Source organism: Gambusia affinis, linkage group LG09, assembly GCF_019740435.1.
Source record: "Gambusia affinis linkage group LG09, SWU_Gaff_1.0, whole genome shotgun sequence".
NCBI classification, from domain to species: domain Eukaryota; kingdom Metazoa; phylum Chordata; class Actinopteri; order Cyprinodontiformes; family Poeciliidae; genus Gambusia; species Gambusia affinis.
The window spans coordinates 10,096,392-10,112,521 of record NC_057876.1 but is presented as its reverse complement, the minus strand read 5'-3'; the positions used below and the strand labels follow the sequence as shown (position 1 = coordinate 10,112,521).

Genomic DNA, 16,130 nt, shown 5'->3' with positions numbered 1-16,130 from the left:
GTTGAGTTAAGATGGTCACTGAAACAGAAAAGGGTAGAGGATGCTGTGGATTTGTGGGTGGCCTAGGCAGACCATAGAAACACTTGCTGATCCCCAGTGACTCTGGCTGTGGTTGAAAGGCTGGTGAGGTACAATAGATTGGAAGAGGGAGAAACGCTGATGAAGGTTCTCTGGATGAGCATTGCAGCTGAGGATTAAATCAGGAAGTACCTTGAGGACGACTCTAGTGGAAGCTTGAGGTAAGAGCCACATAGTATTACCTAGATTACTGTTGTTGCCTATTACATAACAAGCCTCTGAGAACATAACAGACAAGAAGTTCCTGACTAGTTAGTATGACTAACTGGTGACGTATCCCACAAGTGAAAATAAGATTACCCATCGAAACTGCACAGATGATACACAGATCTACATTATGTTACCAGGTGTCTCCGAACCCATCCGTGCAGTAAACAGATGCTTAGACAACAGAGTGTGGATGTGCCATAACTTTATTGATATCTTTGCTTTTTTCAAACAGAGATTGCTCAGAAAACTGCATCCTAGAGGTAAGATATTGACTGATGATAACCTCGCTGCTTGGTTTTAATTAAAGTGTCAGGAGGTGGTGTGGTGGACCCAAAAGCAGCAGGTAAAGACGTGGTGCGGTTTAGAAAATTTAATTAACAAAATCAGAGTCCAACTTACAAAAAAATGAACATCCAAGGGAAACACAAGGACAAAGCAAATCCAAAACTGAGACACGAAGAGATTCTAAGGAACACAGGGGGGAGAATGACAAGCATAGAGACAAGCAGGATAACAAGACAGACTGGAGAGTTGTGACTGAAAAAGAGGAGCTTAAGTACTGGGAGGTAGTAATTGGAACAATAGCCTTGCTAGATGAGAAGACTGACTGTAGGTGTGAGTAGTTGGCAGAGGAGCTAGCTGAGGGGTGGGGAGAAGGTGGCACAGGGAAACTAAGGAGATCTGCTGGGGAACACAAAAGGGAGGAAACGGGGAGCTGAAAAATACTTCTAATACAAAAGACAAAAGAAAACCTGATGAACTAGGAGAGAAAGATATGAGGGAAACCATAATCAAACCTAAATAGAAACAAGGTGGAACTAACAACAATAAGAACTAAGGAACATAGAGCTAGAGAAAATAGAAAATCTAAACCACAGGTGTCAAAGTCCAGTCCTCAAGGGCTGCTGTCCGGCAGTTTTTAGATGTGCCATAGGCACAAAACACTGGAATGAAATGGCTTAATTACCTCCTCCTTGTGTAGATCAGTTCTCCAGAGACTTGCTAATGACCTAATTCTTCTATTCAGATGCGGTGCAGCAGAGACACATCTAAAAGTTGCAGGACTGCAACCCTTAAAGAAATAATCTAACTAGAATTACTAAAGAAAGACTAATTGAACCTACTGACAAAATAAGAACTAGTAACACTTCTGGGGGAGCTGGAAGGACTTAAGAAATAACCTAACTAGAAATACCATAAAGGACTGAAAATAAGGACAGCAATAATACAATTCTAATTACACTAAATACCTCAAATAATAATATCAAAAGGACCATGAAGGGCTAAAATAAAGTGAACTAAAACCTAAAGCTAAATAAAATGAAAAGCAAAACCAACCCATAAACCCAGAGTCCTGACAAAAAGAAACTAAGTAACTACATTGAATCCTAGAGAACAGTCAAGTGAATTGTCTCCAAAGGTAAGAATTGCTGTGAAAAAAAAAAAATGGATTGAAAAAAGTTGTTTGAATTGCTCGAAACATGGGGAATAGCATTTACTCATCGTTGGTAGGAAACAAAACTTGATTCAACAGTAACAACTGCGTGAACCGATTCCAAGATTTATCTGAAGTGATATATTTACTGGTTTAGATTTATTTCCTGCATTCTGCACATACGTACCATATCTCAAGTGTAATATTAAACCCCTGTAATCAACATTTTTAACATTTCAATAGTTGATGATTTTTCACAGCACAGCAGCTTTTTGTATTACCCAAAGACGTGTTGCATAGTTTCTAGGTATTTAATGATGTGCACGTCCCAACGATTATTGCAGGGATAGGAGAGCCTGGGTGTAAGCAAGCGTTATAATCAGGTGTCTTCTGGATGTTAAGCTTGGGTTGAAGGTCTGCAGCAGTTGTTTCCCACACAACCTGAATGCAACATCAGAGGGCAGTGCTGACACACACACACACACACTCTTTCTCTATTACAAGCCTGTGGTTCTCTGCAGCATGGCGATTGGGCCAAATCAAGGGTGTGTGGAGAGCGTGGGCTGTGCCTAACAGACGTCAATTGAACTGGAGATTCCAGCTTGTGGTCAAGGCTCCACTGAATACTAAGCTCATCTCCAGACGTGTGTCACGGTGTGCTACACCCCCCTGTGTGAGCGTGATGGAAATCCAAATGGCTGAATACCCAGATTAAGATAATGCCAACTTTTAACCAAAGATTGGAACAACTTTATTTCTTTCTTCTGGGAGTTCTAGAAAGCCTCTAATAAGGGCATTTTAAATGCAACGCAATATCACATGCTTAAAAACAAAGACGGGTAAGATAACCAAACGGCAGAGAGGGATTGAAGTCTAACATTTCTATAATAAGAGCGTAATAAGAATATCAAAATGCCAAGGGGATTTTTTTCCTGCTCTCCTTACCAAAATTCTTTGAATTTCTGAGCTGTGGCTCGTTTTGCTGACTACCGAGCTCAATTAAAACGATTGATACTGCAGCCCCAAGATAATAATTATCTATATTTAGAGCTTGGAGTGATCACCATTTTGGTTAGGATGGAGCTGTAGTCCAGTTCCCGCTGTAGGCTAATTTCAATAACACTCTAAATATAGCTTTGGTTTAAAAGCTTTTTCCGTCAAACAATGCCAGATTTTCTCATGAAAAAGATTTTATGAAAGTAAATGAAATGTTATCATAAACAGATTTCAAAGTCACTGATCTATGAAATCAGAGGCCACAGTCAATCACAGGCCTTTTTGTTTGTCACACACTAAACCACCAATCGTTTCCCCATGCTCATTTATGGGGCGCCTGAGCAGTGGCGCATTGCACACAGACTCCAAACCACGTTCCTGCTACTCGTTACTACGCTGCCGAGTGATGGAGGTTAAACTGCGGTTCACACCTGAGAGTTTTAGCAGTAAACCACCAGCTGAGGTTTTGGGAGTTTGCATGTCATGTCAATGCTGCTTTCCCTGAGGTGTGCCCACAGTCAAAAAGACATTTAGTGTTGGATGTAAAGAAAAAAACTAGGCTGCCTGGAGTACTGCAGTGCTCTGCAAAAGTCTTCACACTGGTTTGATTTTTTTCTTTTCTTTTTTTTTTACATTTTGTCACCTTACAATGACAAACTTTGATAATATTTTGCTGGGTTTTTGTGATAGACCGACACAAATGAACTATTATATTTGATAAATGGAAGAAAAAAATTATGTATGGTTCCTTTTTTTTTTTTACAAATAGAAATCAGAAATAGATGTGATTTCCGTCTGCATACTTTGTAGAAACACGTTTGAGTGCATTTAAGGCTGCAAGTCTTTAAGTTTAGGGGCATGTCTGTGTCTACATGACTGCGAATGTGACTTCTTAAGGCTTTCTGTCCACATCGGCTTTACTTTTGCCAATCCCCTATAAACGGCAGATTCGTTGTGTGCACTAGTAGTTGTCTTTAGAAGTTATTCTTCCACCTGAGCTATAGATCTCCAGACTTCCTCCAGAGTGCTCTAATTGCTCGGGCCTCTCAGCTTCGGTGGAAACTGAATCTCAGACAATAGATGGGACAGTGAGACGTTCGCAGCTTGGAATATTGCTTCAGGACCCGCCTTAGGTTTCTTCACAACATTATCTCTGACCTTTCTGCTGTGCTCCCCGGCCTTGGTGCTGTTTGTTCATTAATCTTCCTGAACAAACCTTCAGACCACATCTGTGTTTACACTGAGATTAAATCACGCACAGATGGACTCTGTTTACTAATTAGGTGGATATTCTAAAGGACGTTTGGTGCGTCGGGTTGATTTGGTGGTTTCCAAGTAAGGGGCTTACTACAAATGCAAAAGAAAGGGAGAGGAAAAAAGACAAAAACTGAGAGCTTACATTTGTGCTTGTGACGTGACAAAATGTGCAAAAGATTAAGGCGTATAAATGATTTTACAAGGCACAGTCGCTGTGTGTGTTCTTTTTCCTGTCGTTGCTGGGTCTCTGGTTGCTCAGGACAGTAGTTTGACTTCTCCATTGTGACGTTGTGCTTGTGCAAAAGAAAAAAAAAAAAGATTTTAAACAATTAGTATCAGTGGGCCCCCTTGAGGCTGGAGAACTTAGTGCAGGCTCCCATCTTTCACCCTCATGGCAGTCAGAACTTTGGCATGATGAATGGTGTAACAACACACGGCATTCCAGGGGAGCTTACATTGCACCTCTGGCTCCTATAGACATAGAGAGGCTTTCACCCAAAAGGCACAAGTACCTTCAAGTCACTGGAAACATAATGTTCCTCCTGAAGAGTCATTAAGTTTACCATTTTCGCCCAGGGCACCTTTGAAGGTTGCTCATGAAAAAAAAAAGAAGAAAAACTCTTTGACTTCTGCCAATGTTTCCCCTCTGTTCTTCTGTCACTCCTTGTAGTGGTTTGCAGACCCCCGTTGTCACAGAATAAACAGGGCTTTGTGCAACAAAAAATCTTGAAATTCCTCATAAAATGCGAAGAAGAAGAAAAGGCCTTCTAATTATAAGCATTCTGTTTTCAGTTAACTGTTATTGCAAAGTCTTAAAATAATTATATTTGTTTGACCAGATTGCGTCGTAAAAGTATAATTTTCCCCCTGCGTTTTTGTCTTCGCAAAACTTTCACTGGCTTCTCTGGAGTCACTGTAAGGCTTTGTGGTGGCTTCACTCGCTGTTTTACGAGTGATTTCACAGGCTGCAGAGTGTACAGCTGGAAAGTCACAGGTACATTTTGCCCCCTTCATCTTAAACAAACCAACTTTTGTCAATGCAAGACTCTTAAAGTTTCCCAATTTTCCTCGCAAACCGTCTCGAACGCAAACTATCTTCAGACCAGATATTCCATCACTTTAGTTTTTGAATCACTGCAGATCATCAACGTTGCCATATGACGCTAGTTTTACGGCAAAAAGGATACTTTTAAAGTGGACACTCCCCTAAAACCTTGGACGCGGATTTCTTCGACTCCGATTGGCTGCGATGCCCCGACCGACAACACCTGCTTAACTCCTTCATCCAAATTGACACCCGGGGCTCTAGAGAAATATAGGCAGCATCCCTTCCAGCTCATGCATTCAGTCCCACACAGCTGCTCCATGACACACCGAGTCGCAGCTGCGCCGATCGCTGATCCAAGGTGAACCCTCGCAGACACACACACACCCACAAACACACACGCACGCACGCACGCACACACAGAGACACGCACTCTCTCTGCCGGATCTTTGCCGGGAACGGAGACACACTGCCGGAGACGCAATGCTGGTCAAGCTGGCCGTGGCGCTGCTGGTTTTGTCAGTGCTGAAGCAAGCGGTGGGATCGGATAATATTGATTTTCACGAGCTGCCCCCGGAGAAGCCCACCAGCCAGAAAGGACGCCTCTCCCTGCAGAACACAGGTAAGACAGGGAGGTATCTGCAGAGAAACGGGAAGGGGAATTTGGAGGGAGGAGGAGGAGGGGGGGCGGAAAAGGAGGTGGAGAGGGGTTTGCCCGGGACACGTGTTTCTGTAGCTGCAAATTAAAGCATGCCGGGAGGCACGGTTGGGCAAACTCCGAGATCCGCAATTTTGGCTTAAATTCCGTCGTTTCACGTTGAGTGACGCTCCTCGACTCCCATGAAAGGCGATATTTTGTAAATACTCCCAGACAGAAATTCAATACGTTGGTAAACTATTAATAGAATGGCACAAGGTGATAGGTAATCCACACGGCTGCACATCTAGGTGAGGGCGCGCTCCGGTGGACGCGTGTGCGCGCGTGTGTAGCCTAGGTGTCCTAACAGCTGTCTGACGAAAACCTTTTTTTTTCCTTCTGAATGTGCGGGAGGGGGAAAAAAAAAGAACTGATGGGCGATGTAATCCATCAGATTTTAGCGCTCTTGTCGCGGATCGCTGCTAAAGACCAACTAATATATCTATAATCTCCATAAAATACAGGTGGGAGAGCTCAGTCTTAATTCTCCCGAAAAAAAACCCAAAACAACAACTGTACTTTCGCCTCGTTCGTCCTTCAGCAAGCCTGACAGGCGAGCGATCATGTGTATCAGAACATCAATGTTATGTTTCCTCTTCCTCACCAGGGAAATGGGGGGGTAGGGGGGGACAAACTCCCAGCGCAGGTCTCGCAGCAGCAGCAGAGACCCCCCGGTAACGCCGCGGTGTAATTCAATGCACGTTTGCTACCGAGCTCGTACAATCCGAGCGCATTCCCGCGACGCCAAAACAAGCACTGCTGACAGCAGCTCACTTTTCCTGCGCACTAAAGTTCAACTCTCTGCACACAACTCATCCCCCTTTCTCTCCCCCTTTCTCTCGCCACTTCTCCCCGGCCACATCCCCACATACTTCTGGTCACCAGATAATCTTTGCTAACGAGCTTGATTTCTATTAAGTCACCTTTAATCCATTACGACGCGAACGGTGTCTCCTCTGACACATCGGCATCATCACCAGTCATCAGAAGCAGTAGCAGTTATGTGCGTGCCGCTCTGCAAGCGATAGACCCCCTGTTTATTTGTCTGCATTTAAAAAAAAATCTAACTTGTGATTTGATAAAGTCTTGAGTGTAATTTACTTAATTTTTGACCACTTTATGCATTGCGATATATATATATATATATATATATATATATATATATATATATATATATATATATATATATATATATATATATATATATATATATATATATAAGGACTTCCCGTTGCCAAAAAAGACTAGGAGCTCTCTTCTTTCACAAGTATTGGTCCTATAATTGACAAAATGTAGAACTTGCACTTTAAGCCCATGAGGTGCTCACTGGGTGGAGCTGACTTGCACACAGCTGCTTCAATAATTTTTTTTGTGTGTGTGTCAATGAAGTCCAGTAACTCCAGAGGCCCCTATGTAATTAGTTTAGGAGTTTATTGCTCACCAATATTTGCAATTGTTGCTCTGCAGCCCGATTCATAATGATATCTTCAAGCAGTCAACAATACAATCGATATTTACTTGGCATCGCAGAAAAAGCTACTGAAGACCTGTTTGGGCTTTACTGATGACCTTTTTGTTTTTTGTTTTTTAACCCCAAGTGATTGTGCCATACCCTGACAGAATGATGCTCTGAGGAGTGAATCCTTTCAAAAACTACCCCTGAGCTGTACTTTAATTGTACAATATCCAACTTGACTGTCCACAGTGACAATAGGGCAAGTGTCATAAACTTGTTTGGGTATATGCGAATTGCAGCTCATTTTCAGAGCACAGCAGGTCTTGGTTACAGCTATCGGCACAACTAGGATAATACATGAAACACGACAGTTTTAAGGTCTTGATCAAATGTATATTTCTGGTAACATTTGCATTTGAATGCCGGTGAGTTCAAACTGAGCTGATGCTTCCATGCATCAATTTCTTTTGCCGCTTGTGCATCCCCGACTGCATTATTGTGACTTTTTTGACGTGCAACTTTCGTCTCTGCAAAAGCAGTACTAAAGTACTTGTTGATACACATTTCTCAGAGAGGAAAACATAAACTGATATGGCTGCGTTTGTTGTAAAAGGAATATCTGCAATGCACCATCCCATTTCAACGCCAGGCAGTGCAGATGACTGTGGTGCAGAATGACACAGTCTCTCTCTCTATATATATATTTATATATATCTCCCACCAAGTGTTCCCCACCTCCTGATGCCCATCTTCCCTCAGCATCCTTTCTCCCCCCTCTTAGGCTCGATGTTATGAAGACACGAATGACCGCCCACATCTGTGCAAATAGTTACACGCCTCGTACACTTTGTGATTAAACCCAAAGTGAAGTTGTGCCTTCAAGCTGTACTGTCTTTATAGCCGTCACCCCTTTCAGCATGTGTCATCTCTGCTGTGAGCACATAAGGTCCCTTGCCTAACCTGTTCTTCTTTTCCAGCTGAGATCCAGCACTGCCTGGTGAGCGCTGGGGATGTTGGCTGCGGTGTGTTTGAGTGCTTTGAGAATAACTCCTGTGAGATACGAGGGCTGCAGGAAATCTGCATGACGTTTCTGCACAACGCTGGCAAATTCGACTCTCAGGTATTAAGCTAGTCTGTCTGTTTGCAGACATTTTGCTGCACGGTTTTCCTCTAAAACCGCAAAGTAAATGTTTGGGGGGTTTTTGTTGTCCGTTTGTTTTCAAGTGTGCTATCTGAAATGCACTTCACATTTAATCTCTTCGGTTTTGATCGGAAGATGAGTTGCTTATGGACCCCGGGGTCGTGTGCCAGCTGGCCTGGGGCCCAGTTAGTTTACTTTTCATACTTGGCGGAGGTTGACACCCGGCCAAATCGAGCTCGACTACAGTGTTAATGTGTCCATAAGGTCACACACTAGGAATGCACATCTATGAGTGCCGGTTGCATAAAATTAATCAAAACCGGACCATTTAACCACTGACTCCAGAGTTCATTCTTCAACACATTCTCTGAAACAACAAAACGGGTTCAGTCACTGATAAAACAATCTGTTAGCGTGTAGCCAAAATGTGGTGCAACATTTTCCTGTATTTCATCTGGGTAGATTATAATAAATTGCTTATATAGATAACTGTTTAAAACGTAGTAATACTATTTAAAATCTCTTCGACCAATGGTCAGCGTCTGCCTGAGAACTACAGCTAAGATGTGCTCTTCACAGGCAGAAACTCCTTCAGGGTTAAGAAGCTAAACTTGCTGTTCAGTTTGGTTTAGCACAGCTAAGCTAGCTAGCAAACTTTACTGTTCTTTGCTGGACACCATGACAAATAAGAGCAATGGTTAACTGTTAACATTTTTGCCTTAGCGTTGCCAGTGCCTATTGGGAAATGAATAAAACAGCCCCGCCATTCCTGCACACCTGTATGCTGCACACTTCCAGTCAGCTGGCTAAAAGAAGACTGCCACACATTTTTGTTCTTACAACAAATAGCAATTTGGCTGCATGAGGAAATTTCTAGTTTAAAAAGAAGGATTTTGAAGATGATATTACTATAACTACAGAAATTGTATTATTTTAGTATCAGTATGGGCAACAATTTGTTGTGTATTCCAATGGAAACAAGTTAAATCAAATTGTTTGTTTTGTTAAACAGCATTTATATGCAAGGGCTAAATAAGTTACTTCCCTTTATAGGTTTCATTCAAGGGAAATTATGGGACCCATATGGGTAATTCGTTGTTGCAGTATTTGAACTGATTTTCTTAATACCCATTTAAGACCCAGCAAAGACCTACATATGGTATCCAAAATATTTTTCTGACAAAAGTTATCTTTCATAAAATCAAGTGGTCCATCAGAGAAACTCATTGTGAACACTGGCCACCTTCAGTCCGAGCAAAATCCACAAGTCCCACATGCCCATGTTGGCTGAGTTATACCAGCCCACAGATTTTTTTCCTTCTTTTCCAACTAGCTGATGATGCGTTTATCCAAGGGTACTTCAGTGTCTTTGTCTTTGTGTTATGCACGCAGGGAAAATCCTTCATCAAGGATGCTCTAAAGTGCATGGCCCATGGTTTACGCCACAAGTTCAGCTGCATCAGCAGAAAGTGTGTGACCATTAAGGAGATGGTGTTCCAGCTCCAGAGAGAGTGCTACATCAAACACAACCTGTGCTCTGCTGCAAAGGAGAATGTGGCAGTCATGGTGGAGATGATCCACTTCCAAGACCTTTTCCCTAAAGGGTAAGCAGCTGCACTGGGTTGCCTCTTCTCTCTTGTCTCATTCTTTACAATTCTAGACTTCCATTGAAAGTTGTTTCTAGTCATTTCAGTAGCCTTATCACAGTTTTTCATCCTAATGTGCAAGATCATTTTGGAAGTAAAATTTAACATTTTACTTCCAAATGTTAAATCACAGGATTCATGTGAGTTAATCCGCCTCTCTCTGCCCAGCCCATATGTGGAGCTGGTGAATATTCTCCTGAGCTGCGGCGAGGAAGTCAAGGAAGCACTAACTCGCAGCGTCCGACTACAGTGCGAGCAGAACTGGGGGGCGCTGTGTGACAGCCTGAGCCTCTGCTCCTCCCTCGTCCCTTCTCCTCCCAGCGCCGTTGTTGAACACCACCACCACCACCCCTTCCCTTCTCCCCATCTAGAGCCAGAGCACCCACGCCTTCCACGGCAAGGCGACAAGGAACGAGCTGGTAAGGCAGCCCTCAACGCTCACCCGCGCAATCGCAGTCAAGGGTCCCGCCGCCACAGTCCAGAAGCAGCCGTGGTGACTGAGCAGGAAGACCCCAAGGCCGACATTCGAAGGTGAAACCTCAAGAGATCTTTGTATCTCTTGCAACATTTAAAAAGCCACATTTGCAGACTTGTGCACACATCCATGCCATCACAGGAAGACACATATGCACACACATGCCTCTACACAAGCATAATCTCCCAGACAGACTGAGCAAAAGGAAATAAGTCCCCAATCTTTCCTTTTCTCTTCCACCTCTCCAGTCATTCCAGCAGTCCCATATGGTAAACTTGCAGGGTAATTGTGGTGTAGACTTTAGGCCACAGTTTTGTTTTTTTTTTTGTTGTTGTTTTTTTTTCTTTTCTTTTTTTTTTAAACGATTAACAGTTGTTACCATAACTATTTCAACTGTTAGGTCTTTTTTGGCTCTAATATAGCATTTTCTCAAATCATTACTGACTGTAAGATTTGATTATATTTGTATTATTTATTTTATTCTTTATGCAATGTTGAAATATCAAAATGTACATAGAAATAAACTTATCTATATTTATATGACCATGTATAAATATAGCTACAATATGCAATACTGAGACACTATTGATGACAAAGTATACAGTGTGCTGTTGTTCTCTTTACAGTATTGCACCAATCATACATTGAAGTGTAGATATGTACTATACACCATTTTGCTGTTTCAGAGTCAGAATGTTTATAATGCCCTCATAGATACTTGATGATTAAACAGAAGTTGTACAGGTTTTGTCCAGTTCTGGCACATATGAATCTTAGTGCATGATGGCCATAAAGCCGACAAAATTGGGCATCGTTTAAAAGAAAAAGTGCGCTCTTAAGAGGTTATGGATAGTTAAGAAAATAATAATGGCTCATCTGCATAGAGAGACATAAAAGCTAAGACTGATCGAGTTTAAGCTCATCGAGTAGGAACAAAGCAAGACAGTTTTTTTTATTTTATTTTTTTTATTTTGGACCCTGCAGCCTCACAATTATTGGGTAAAGTCTTGGCATGTGTCTTATTTTCATGCAAAAATCCATCTCTCTTTGATTGCTAACGGAGCTTCAGAAACTCAGTCTCGGAAACATTTCAGGCTCACTTGTGTAGTCTCTTCCAAAAGTATTCACACTCATTAAACTTTTTCACATTCTAGTTATGTTACCATCACAAACTTTGACATATCTTATTCAAATTGTATGTGATAGAGCTACACAAGGTAGTGTATAAATGTGAAGTAGGAGGGAAATGCATTGTTTCTCTTCCAAACTGGAATCTGAAAAATGTTTCATTCACTGTCATTCAACCTGGTTGTATGATGGCTGTTGCAACGTTTTGACGTGTGTTTCTACCATCGTTACACAGCTATAGCATAAATATTCTTCATATTGTTCGCTAAACAGCTTGAGCTCAATCAGATTGCCTGAATAGTCTTCAGGAATTTTTCAAGCCCTGCTATAGATTCTTACTTTAGATCTGGGTGGCTTGGTGAGGGTGATTATTTTGCAAGAAGGTGAACTTACACCTCAGTCTTTAACTGGTTTTCTCCAAGATTGCTCTGTATGTAGCTACATCAATCGACTCATCAACTATGATCATGATTCGCCTCCCTGAGCTTGCTGAAGAAAAGCTCCTTCTACCAAGCTTCATATGTTGATAGTGTTTTCAGAGTAAGGTTGAGTGTTTGTGTTCTGCCACACATTGTATTTTGCAGTTAGGGCAAAAAGCTATATATTGGTTTTATCTAGTATAAGTACCTCCTTTAACATGTTTGTTGTGTGCTAAACATGGCTTAGGACAAATTTCCAAAGTGATTTCCTATGACTTTGCTTCAACACTGTCTTTCTGGCATTAGTCACCATTCAGTATAGGCTACACTTGTGGAGTGCACAACTAATAGTTACTCTTTATATTAGATTTTTCCACCTGAGCTTTGGATCTTAAGTTTTACTTCACAATTATGCACTTCCTTGTGCTAGTGTATTGCATAAAATCCTATTTTAATACAATAAAGTTTGTGGCTACTATGTGAGGTGAAAAAGTTCAAGGCGTAGGAACACTCCTGCAAAGCACTGTTTAACTTCAGCTTGTTAATAAATTGTCAATGAAGAGTAATTCATTCTCAGTCAGCTATCGGTAAAGTGCAGCCAGGGGAGGGTGTTTAAGTTTGAAATGTAAAAATCATAAAACATCACCGTGCCTAAACTGGTTAATGTCCACAGTGACCGCTTCTCTGTGATTTACGTGAATGGATAATTACTTTGTCGTGAAAAGATTTAATGTTGAGTTATTTTTATATTGGTGTTGAGCCACAGAAGGCTTAGATTTTGCACTTTGGATGATTGTCGGTTTGTGCTGGACAGCTTAGCCAAGAGATCCACATTAGCACAGCAGTCGCCCTCTAATCAAAAGCTATATTTCATCTGACCAGCCTGGTTTCCTTATCAAGCACACCACAGAGTCCCGCATCGCCGCACAGCTCCTTAAGACCCAATTTAGCCCCATTCTGTGCTTGGGCCATACCACTCTCTCTGGCATCTCTGAGGGCAGGAAACAGGCTTGACAGAAACCTTCCAGATCTCTGGCTGTCTCTAAATTAGCCCCTATCCCTCTCCGGACTCTGGGTCAGACGTGAAGGCCTGTTATTTTACCCGTCAGAGCTGCAGGCAGCGCAGCAAGGACCCAGGAAGTGGGCTAAGTCCACACACAAGGACTCTGGCGTTGTTATTGTAAATGTTATATTTACCGAAGCCACCAGAGAATTCCTCTGGGCCGTGGCCAAGAGCCAGCAGCACAGGGAAGGCAGGGAGGAGTGAAAGCGCGAGGGAGACGGTTGCAGTCAACGTCTTATTTCAAAACAAATTGTTGATTCACTCTGTCATAACTTTCTCTTTTGCCCTTTTTCTCTTACTCCTTAAGATCAAAAACACAGAGTCATGCTTCTGCTCTGGAAGCACAGCACATGAGCACAATGCACCTGATGGTGTAGAGGGGGTTGTGCAAAAATTCAGGCTCAATCAACACATTTTTTCTTTAAATTTATTTCCCTATGGACATTTAAAGACTGTAATACTTAAGGCTTTCAGGCTGTTGTTGATTATTTTAATGTTTTTTCTTTTCTTTTTTTTAAAGTTGATTGTGGAAAGTTGGGATTGCTGTGATAATCCCAACACAGGACATAAGCTAATCCTCTTGAGAATGTACTGTATGTGTTTTAAAGTGACAATCTGCTCAGCTCTCTGTCATTAGGTTTAAAATATGGCTTTTTGTAATGATGTATTGTGGCTTGAATGGCTTTTCTTGTATGTCCTCTGAGGAAAATGAAACTAACCGTGCCCCTGTATTCCTGGTGCTCTGCTGCCACGTCACGTTGCTCTCCTCTGTTAAGCACAAGGTAAAAGAAAACAAGAATATTTTTGAGTTGATATCGCATCAGGCCCTGTCAGTATCCTTGGCTCCTTCTAAGCTGTATTGTTTTTTTTTTTTCTCATTAAAATATTTTGTGTCATAAAACAATTTGTGTCTGATATCATTTCCCATTTTATTTTCTGGAGGCAAATCTTCCATCCGGCTCCGAGCAGGGCATCAATGAAGGCCCCGGTGTCTCAGGTGTACCCTCGGGTTAGAGGACACCGTAATCTCACAGGACGTGCTGCCTCCTTTTTCTAACAGCGAAACAGAGGCCATGTTTCAGGTTTCACCGACTGGAAATATCCTCCCTTTTGGGAGGCCTAATCATTTACGTCACCGGATCTGGACTGCGCGCAATGCGCGAGATGGGTTTTGAATGTCACTTTTTATGAGTTGCCTCAACAGTGTACATTGCCTCACCAAACATTTAGACAGGGTTGTAATGTGAAAGGGCGCCTTCCAACTGCTTTTTCTGCAGCCTCGCTGGTAGTCTTGGGTTCAAGTATACAGTTTTCCTTGTGAGGCACATTTAGATCTTTGTAACACAAATCCTGCCCTCTTTTTTCACTTTGTCTGCACTCTGACAGAGAGGGTACATACCATGTCATACCACACCAAATAGTTTCTGTAACAGCAGCACCTCTGCAGTTCAGTACGTCCCTCCCTCGCGTGGGGCTTCATTCGCACACTATTGCAAGTCAGCGCTCAGCGTGCAGCCTTTCTAAATAACCACTAGGTGGCGGGATTTCCTCTGAAAGCCATATGGGTGCTGGAAGCAGGTGTTAGATTTCAACGAGAGGGTGACAAAATAAAGCCACAAATTCTTTAAGAGATCCAAATAAAGGTCAAATGGCTCTTGGTGTAGATTTTATTTGAAATTTGATCTTAATGTGCATTGTTGCCACATTTTTTTATGGGCTTACAGATGACCAACAGGACAAATTTGGAAGAAATACAAGTTTCAAAGCACTGGGATTTTATGGTAGAAAATAACATATGCTTTCCTTGAACTTTGTCACCATTCAACCACGAACTTTAATAGTTTTTCATGCGCAAACAAAGTTGTGTATAATTAAGTAAAAGAAAAATCATGGTTTTCAGATCAAAACTAGATTAATTTAACTCAGCTTTTTACTCCGACACCCCTAAATGAACTTCAGTGAAACCAGAAGTCCTCTAATTGGTAAATCAGTGCATAATCAGTCGGTATAAACAAAAGTGTTCAGTAAAGCCCTCAGAGGTTTTGCTTGAGAAAATCAGAGGAAACAATTGTAACATGCCAGATGGGTCAGGGATAAAATGGTTAAGTTGTTTAAAGCAGAGTTAGGCTTCAGCTTAAAATAATTAATGGAGAACTGTTTAATCAACCATTTAAAATACGAAAGAGAGTGGCACAACTACAAACCTACCTAAACATGGCTATTATGAGGCCCATGGTAACTCTGGAGGTGCTGTCGAGATTCACACCTCAGGTGGAAAAATGTGTTGATGCCGTTAGTTGTGCACTACACAAAATGTGTTATTTTCTTCAGCGAGTAGTCATAATAAAAGTCCTGCTGGCGGTTTACTACAAGCCATGTAAGGGACACAGCAAACACATGAAAGACGAGTCAGATGAGACGTTTGACCTTGGACCTTCATTTCAAAAAAAGGGAAGGACAACTACCACTGCACATCACCCTGAACACCGCTGATCAGAGCTGATGGAAAGATGGATGAAGCTAAATGCAGTTCTGTTATGGAAGTGAACCGTCAGCGGCTGCAAAAGACTGAGTCAAAGTAAAGTCCAAAATCCAATCAAAAATCTATGGCAGGTCTTAAATAGCATTGTTTACAGATGCTGTCCAATTTTGACTGACTTTTCAGTCTATCACATAAAATCCCAGTGAAATACCCTGACTGTTGAGCTAGTAACATGGCAAAAAAGGGGAAAAGCGGTTATAAAAAAATTTGAAAGCTGGAGTGCTTTCTGTGTGTGTATTTTAGTGAGAAAGCAAACAAAAAAAACCCATCAAGGCCACAGCGTGGTGCAGCACACACTGTCTAGACCACAGAGTGTGTATGAGGGAAAATTATGCTGCGTCACTCGCTGCTACTTACAACAACACTTGAGTCTGAGATGGATGACCTCGTGGCCAAAACAAAAGGCGGCTGACTCTAAGCGAAGTCAGCTAGACTTCAGTTAGAAGTCACTGTCTCCCAGCTCACACTTGGAATGACACAGCTTTTTTTTTCACCGATATGGTGAAATTAGCAGAGAGGGGGCTGGACCACAGAGAGGAGGC

General features: G+C 41.9%; 1 protein-coding gene across 1 annotated transcript; it reads left to right on the top strand.

Annotated features, from left to right (window-relative positions):
• The first annotated feature begins 5,273 nt into the window (after positions 1–5,273).
• Positions 5,274–13,950, top strand: stc2a (stanniocalcin 2a). Its single transcript, XM_044127953.1, has 4 exons — positions 5,274–5,643; positions 8,152–8,294; positions 9,708–9,919; positions 10,130–13,950. Exons 1-4 carry the CDS (start codon positions 5,505–5,507, stop codon positions 10,494–10,496), a joined length of 861 nt encoding a protein of 286 aa, XP_043983888.1. The 5' UTR covers positions 5,274–5,504; the 3' UTR covers positions 10,497–13,950.
• The last annotated feature ends 2,180 nt before the right edge of the window (positions 13,951–16,130 follow it).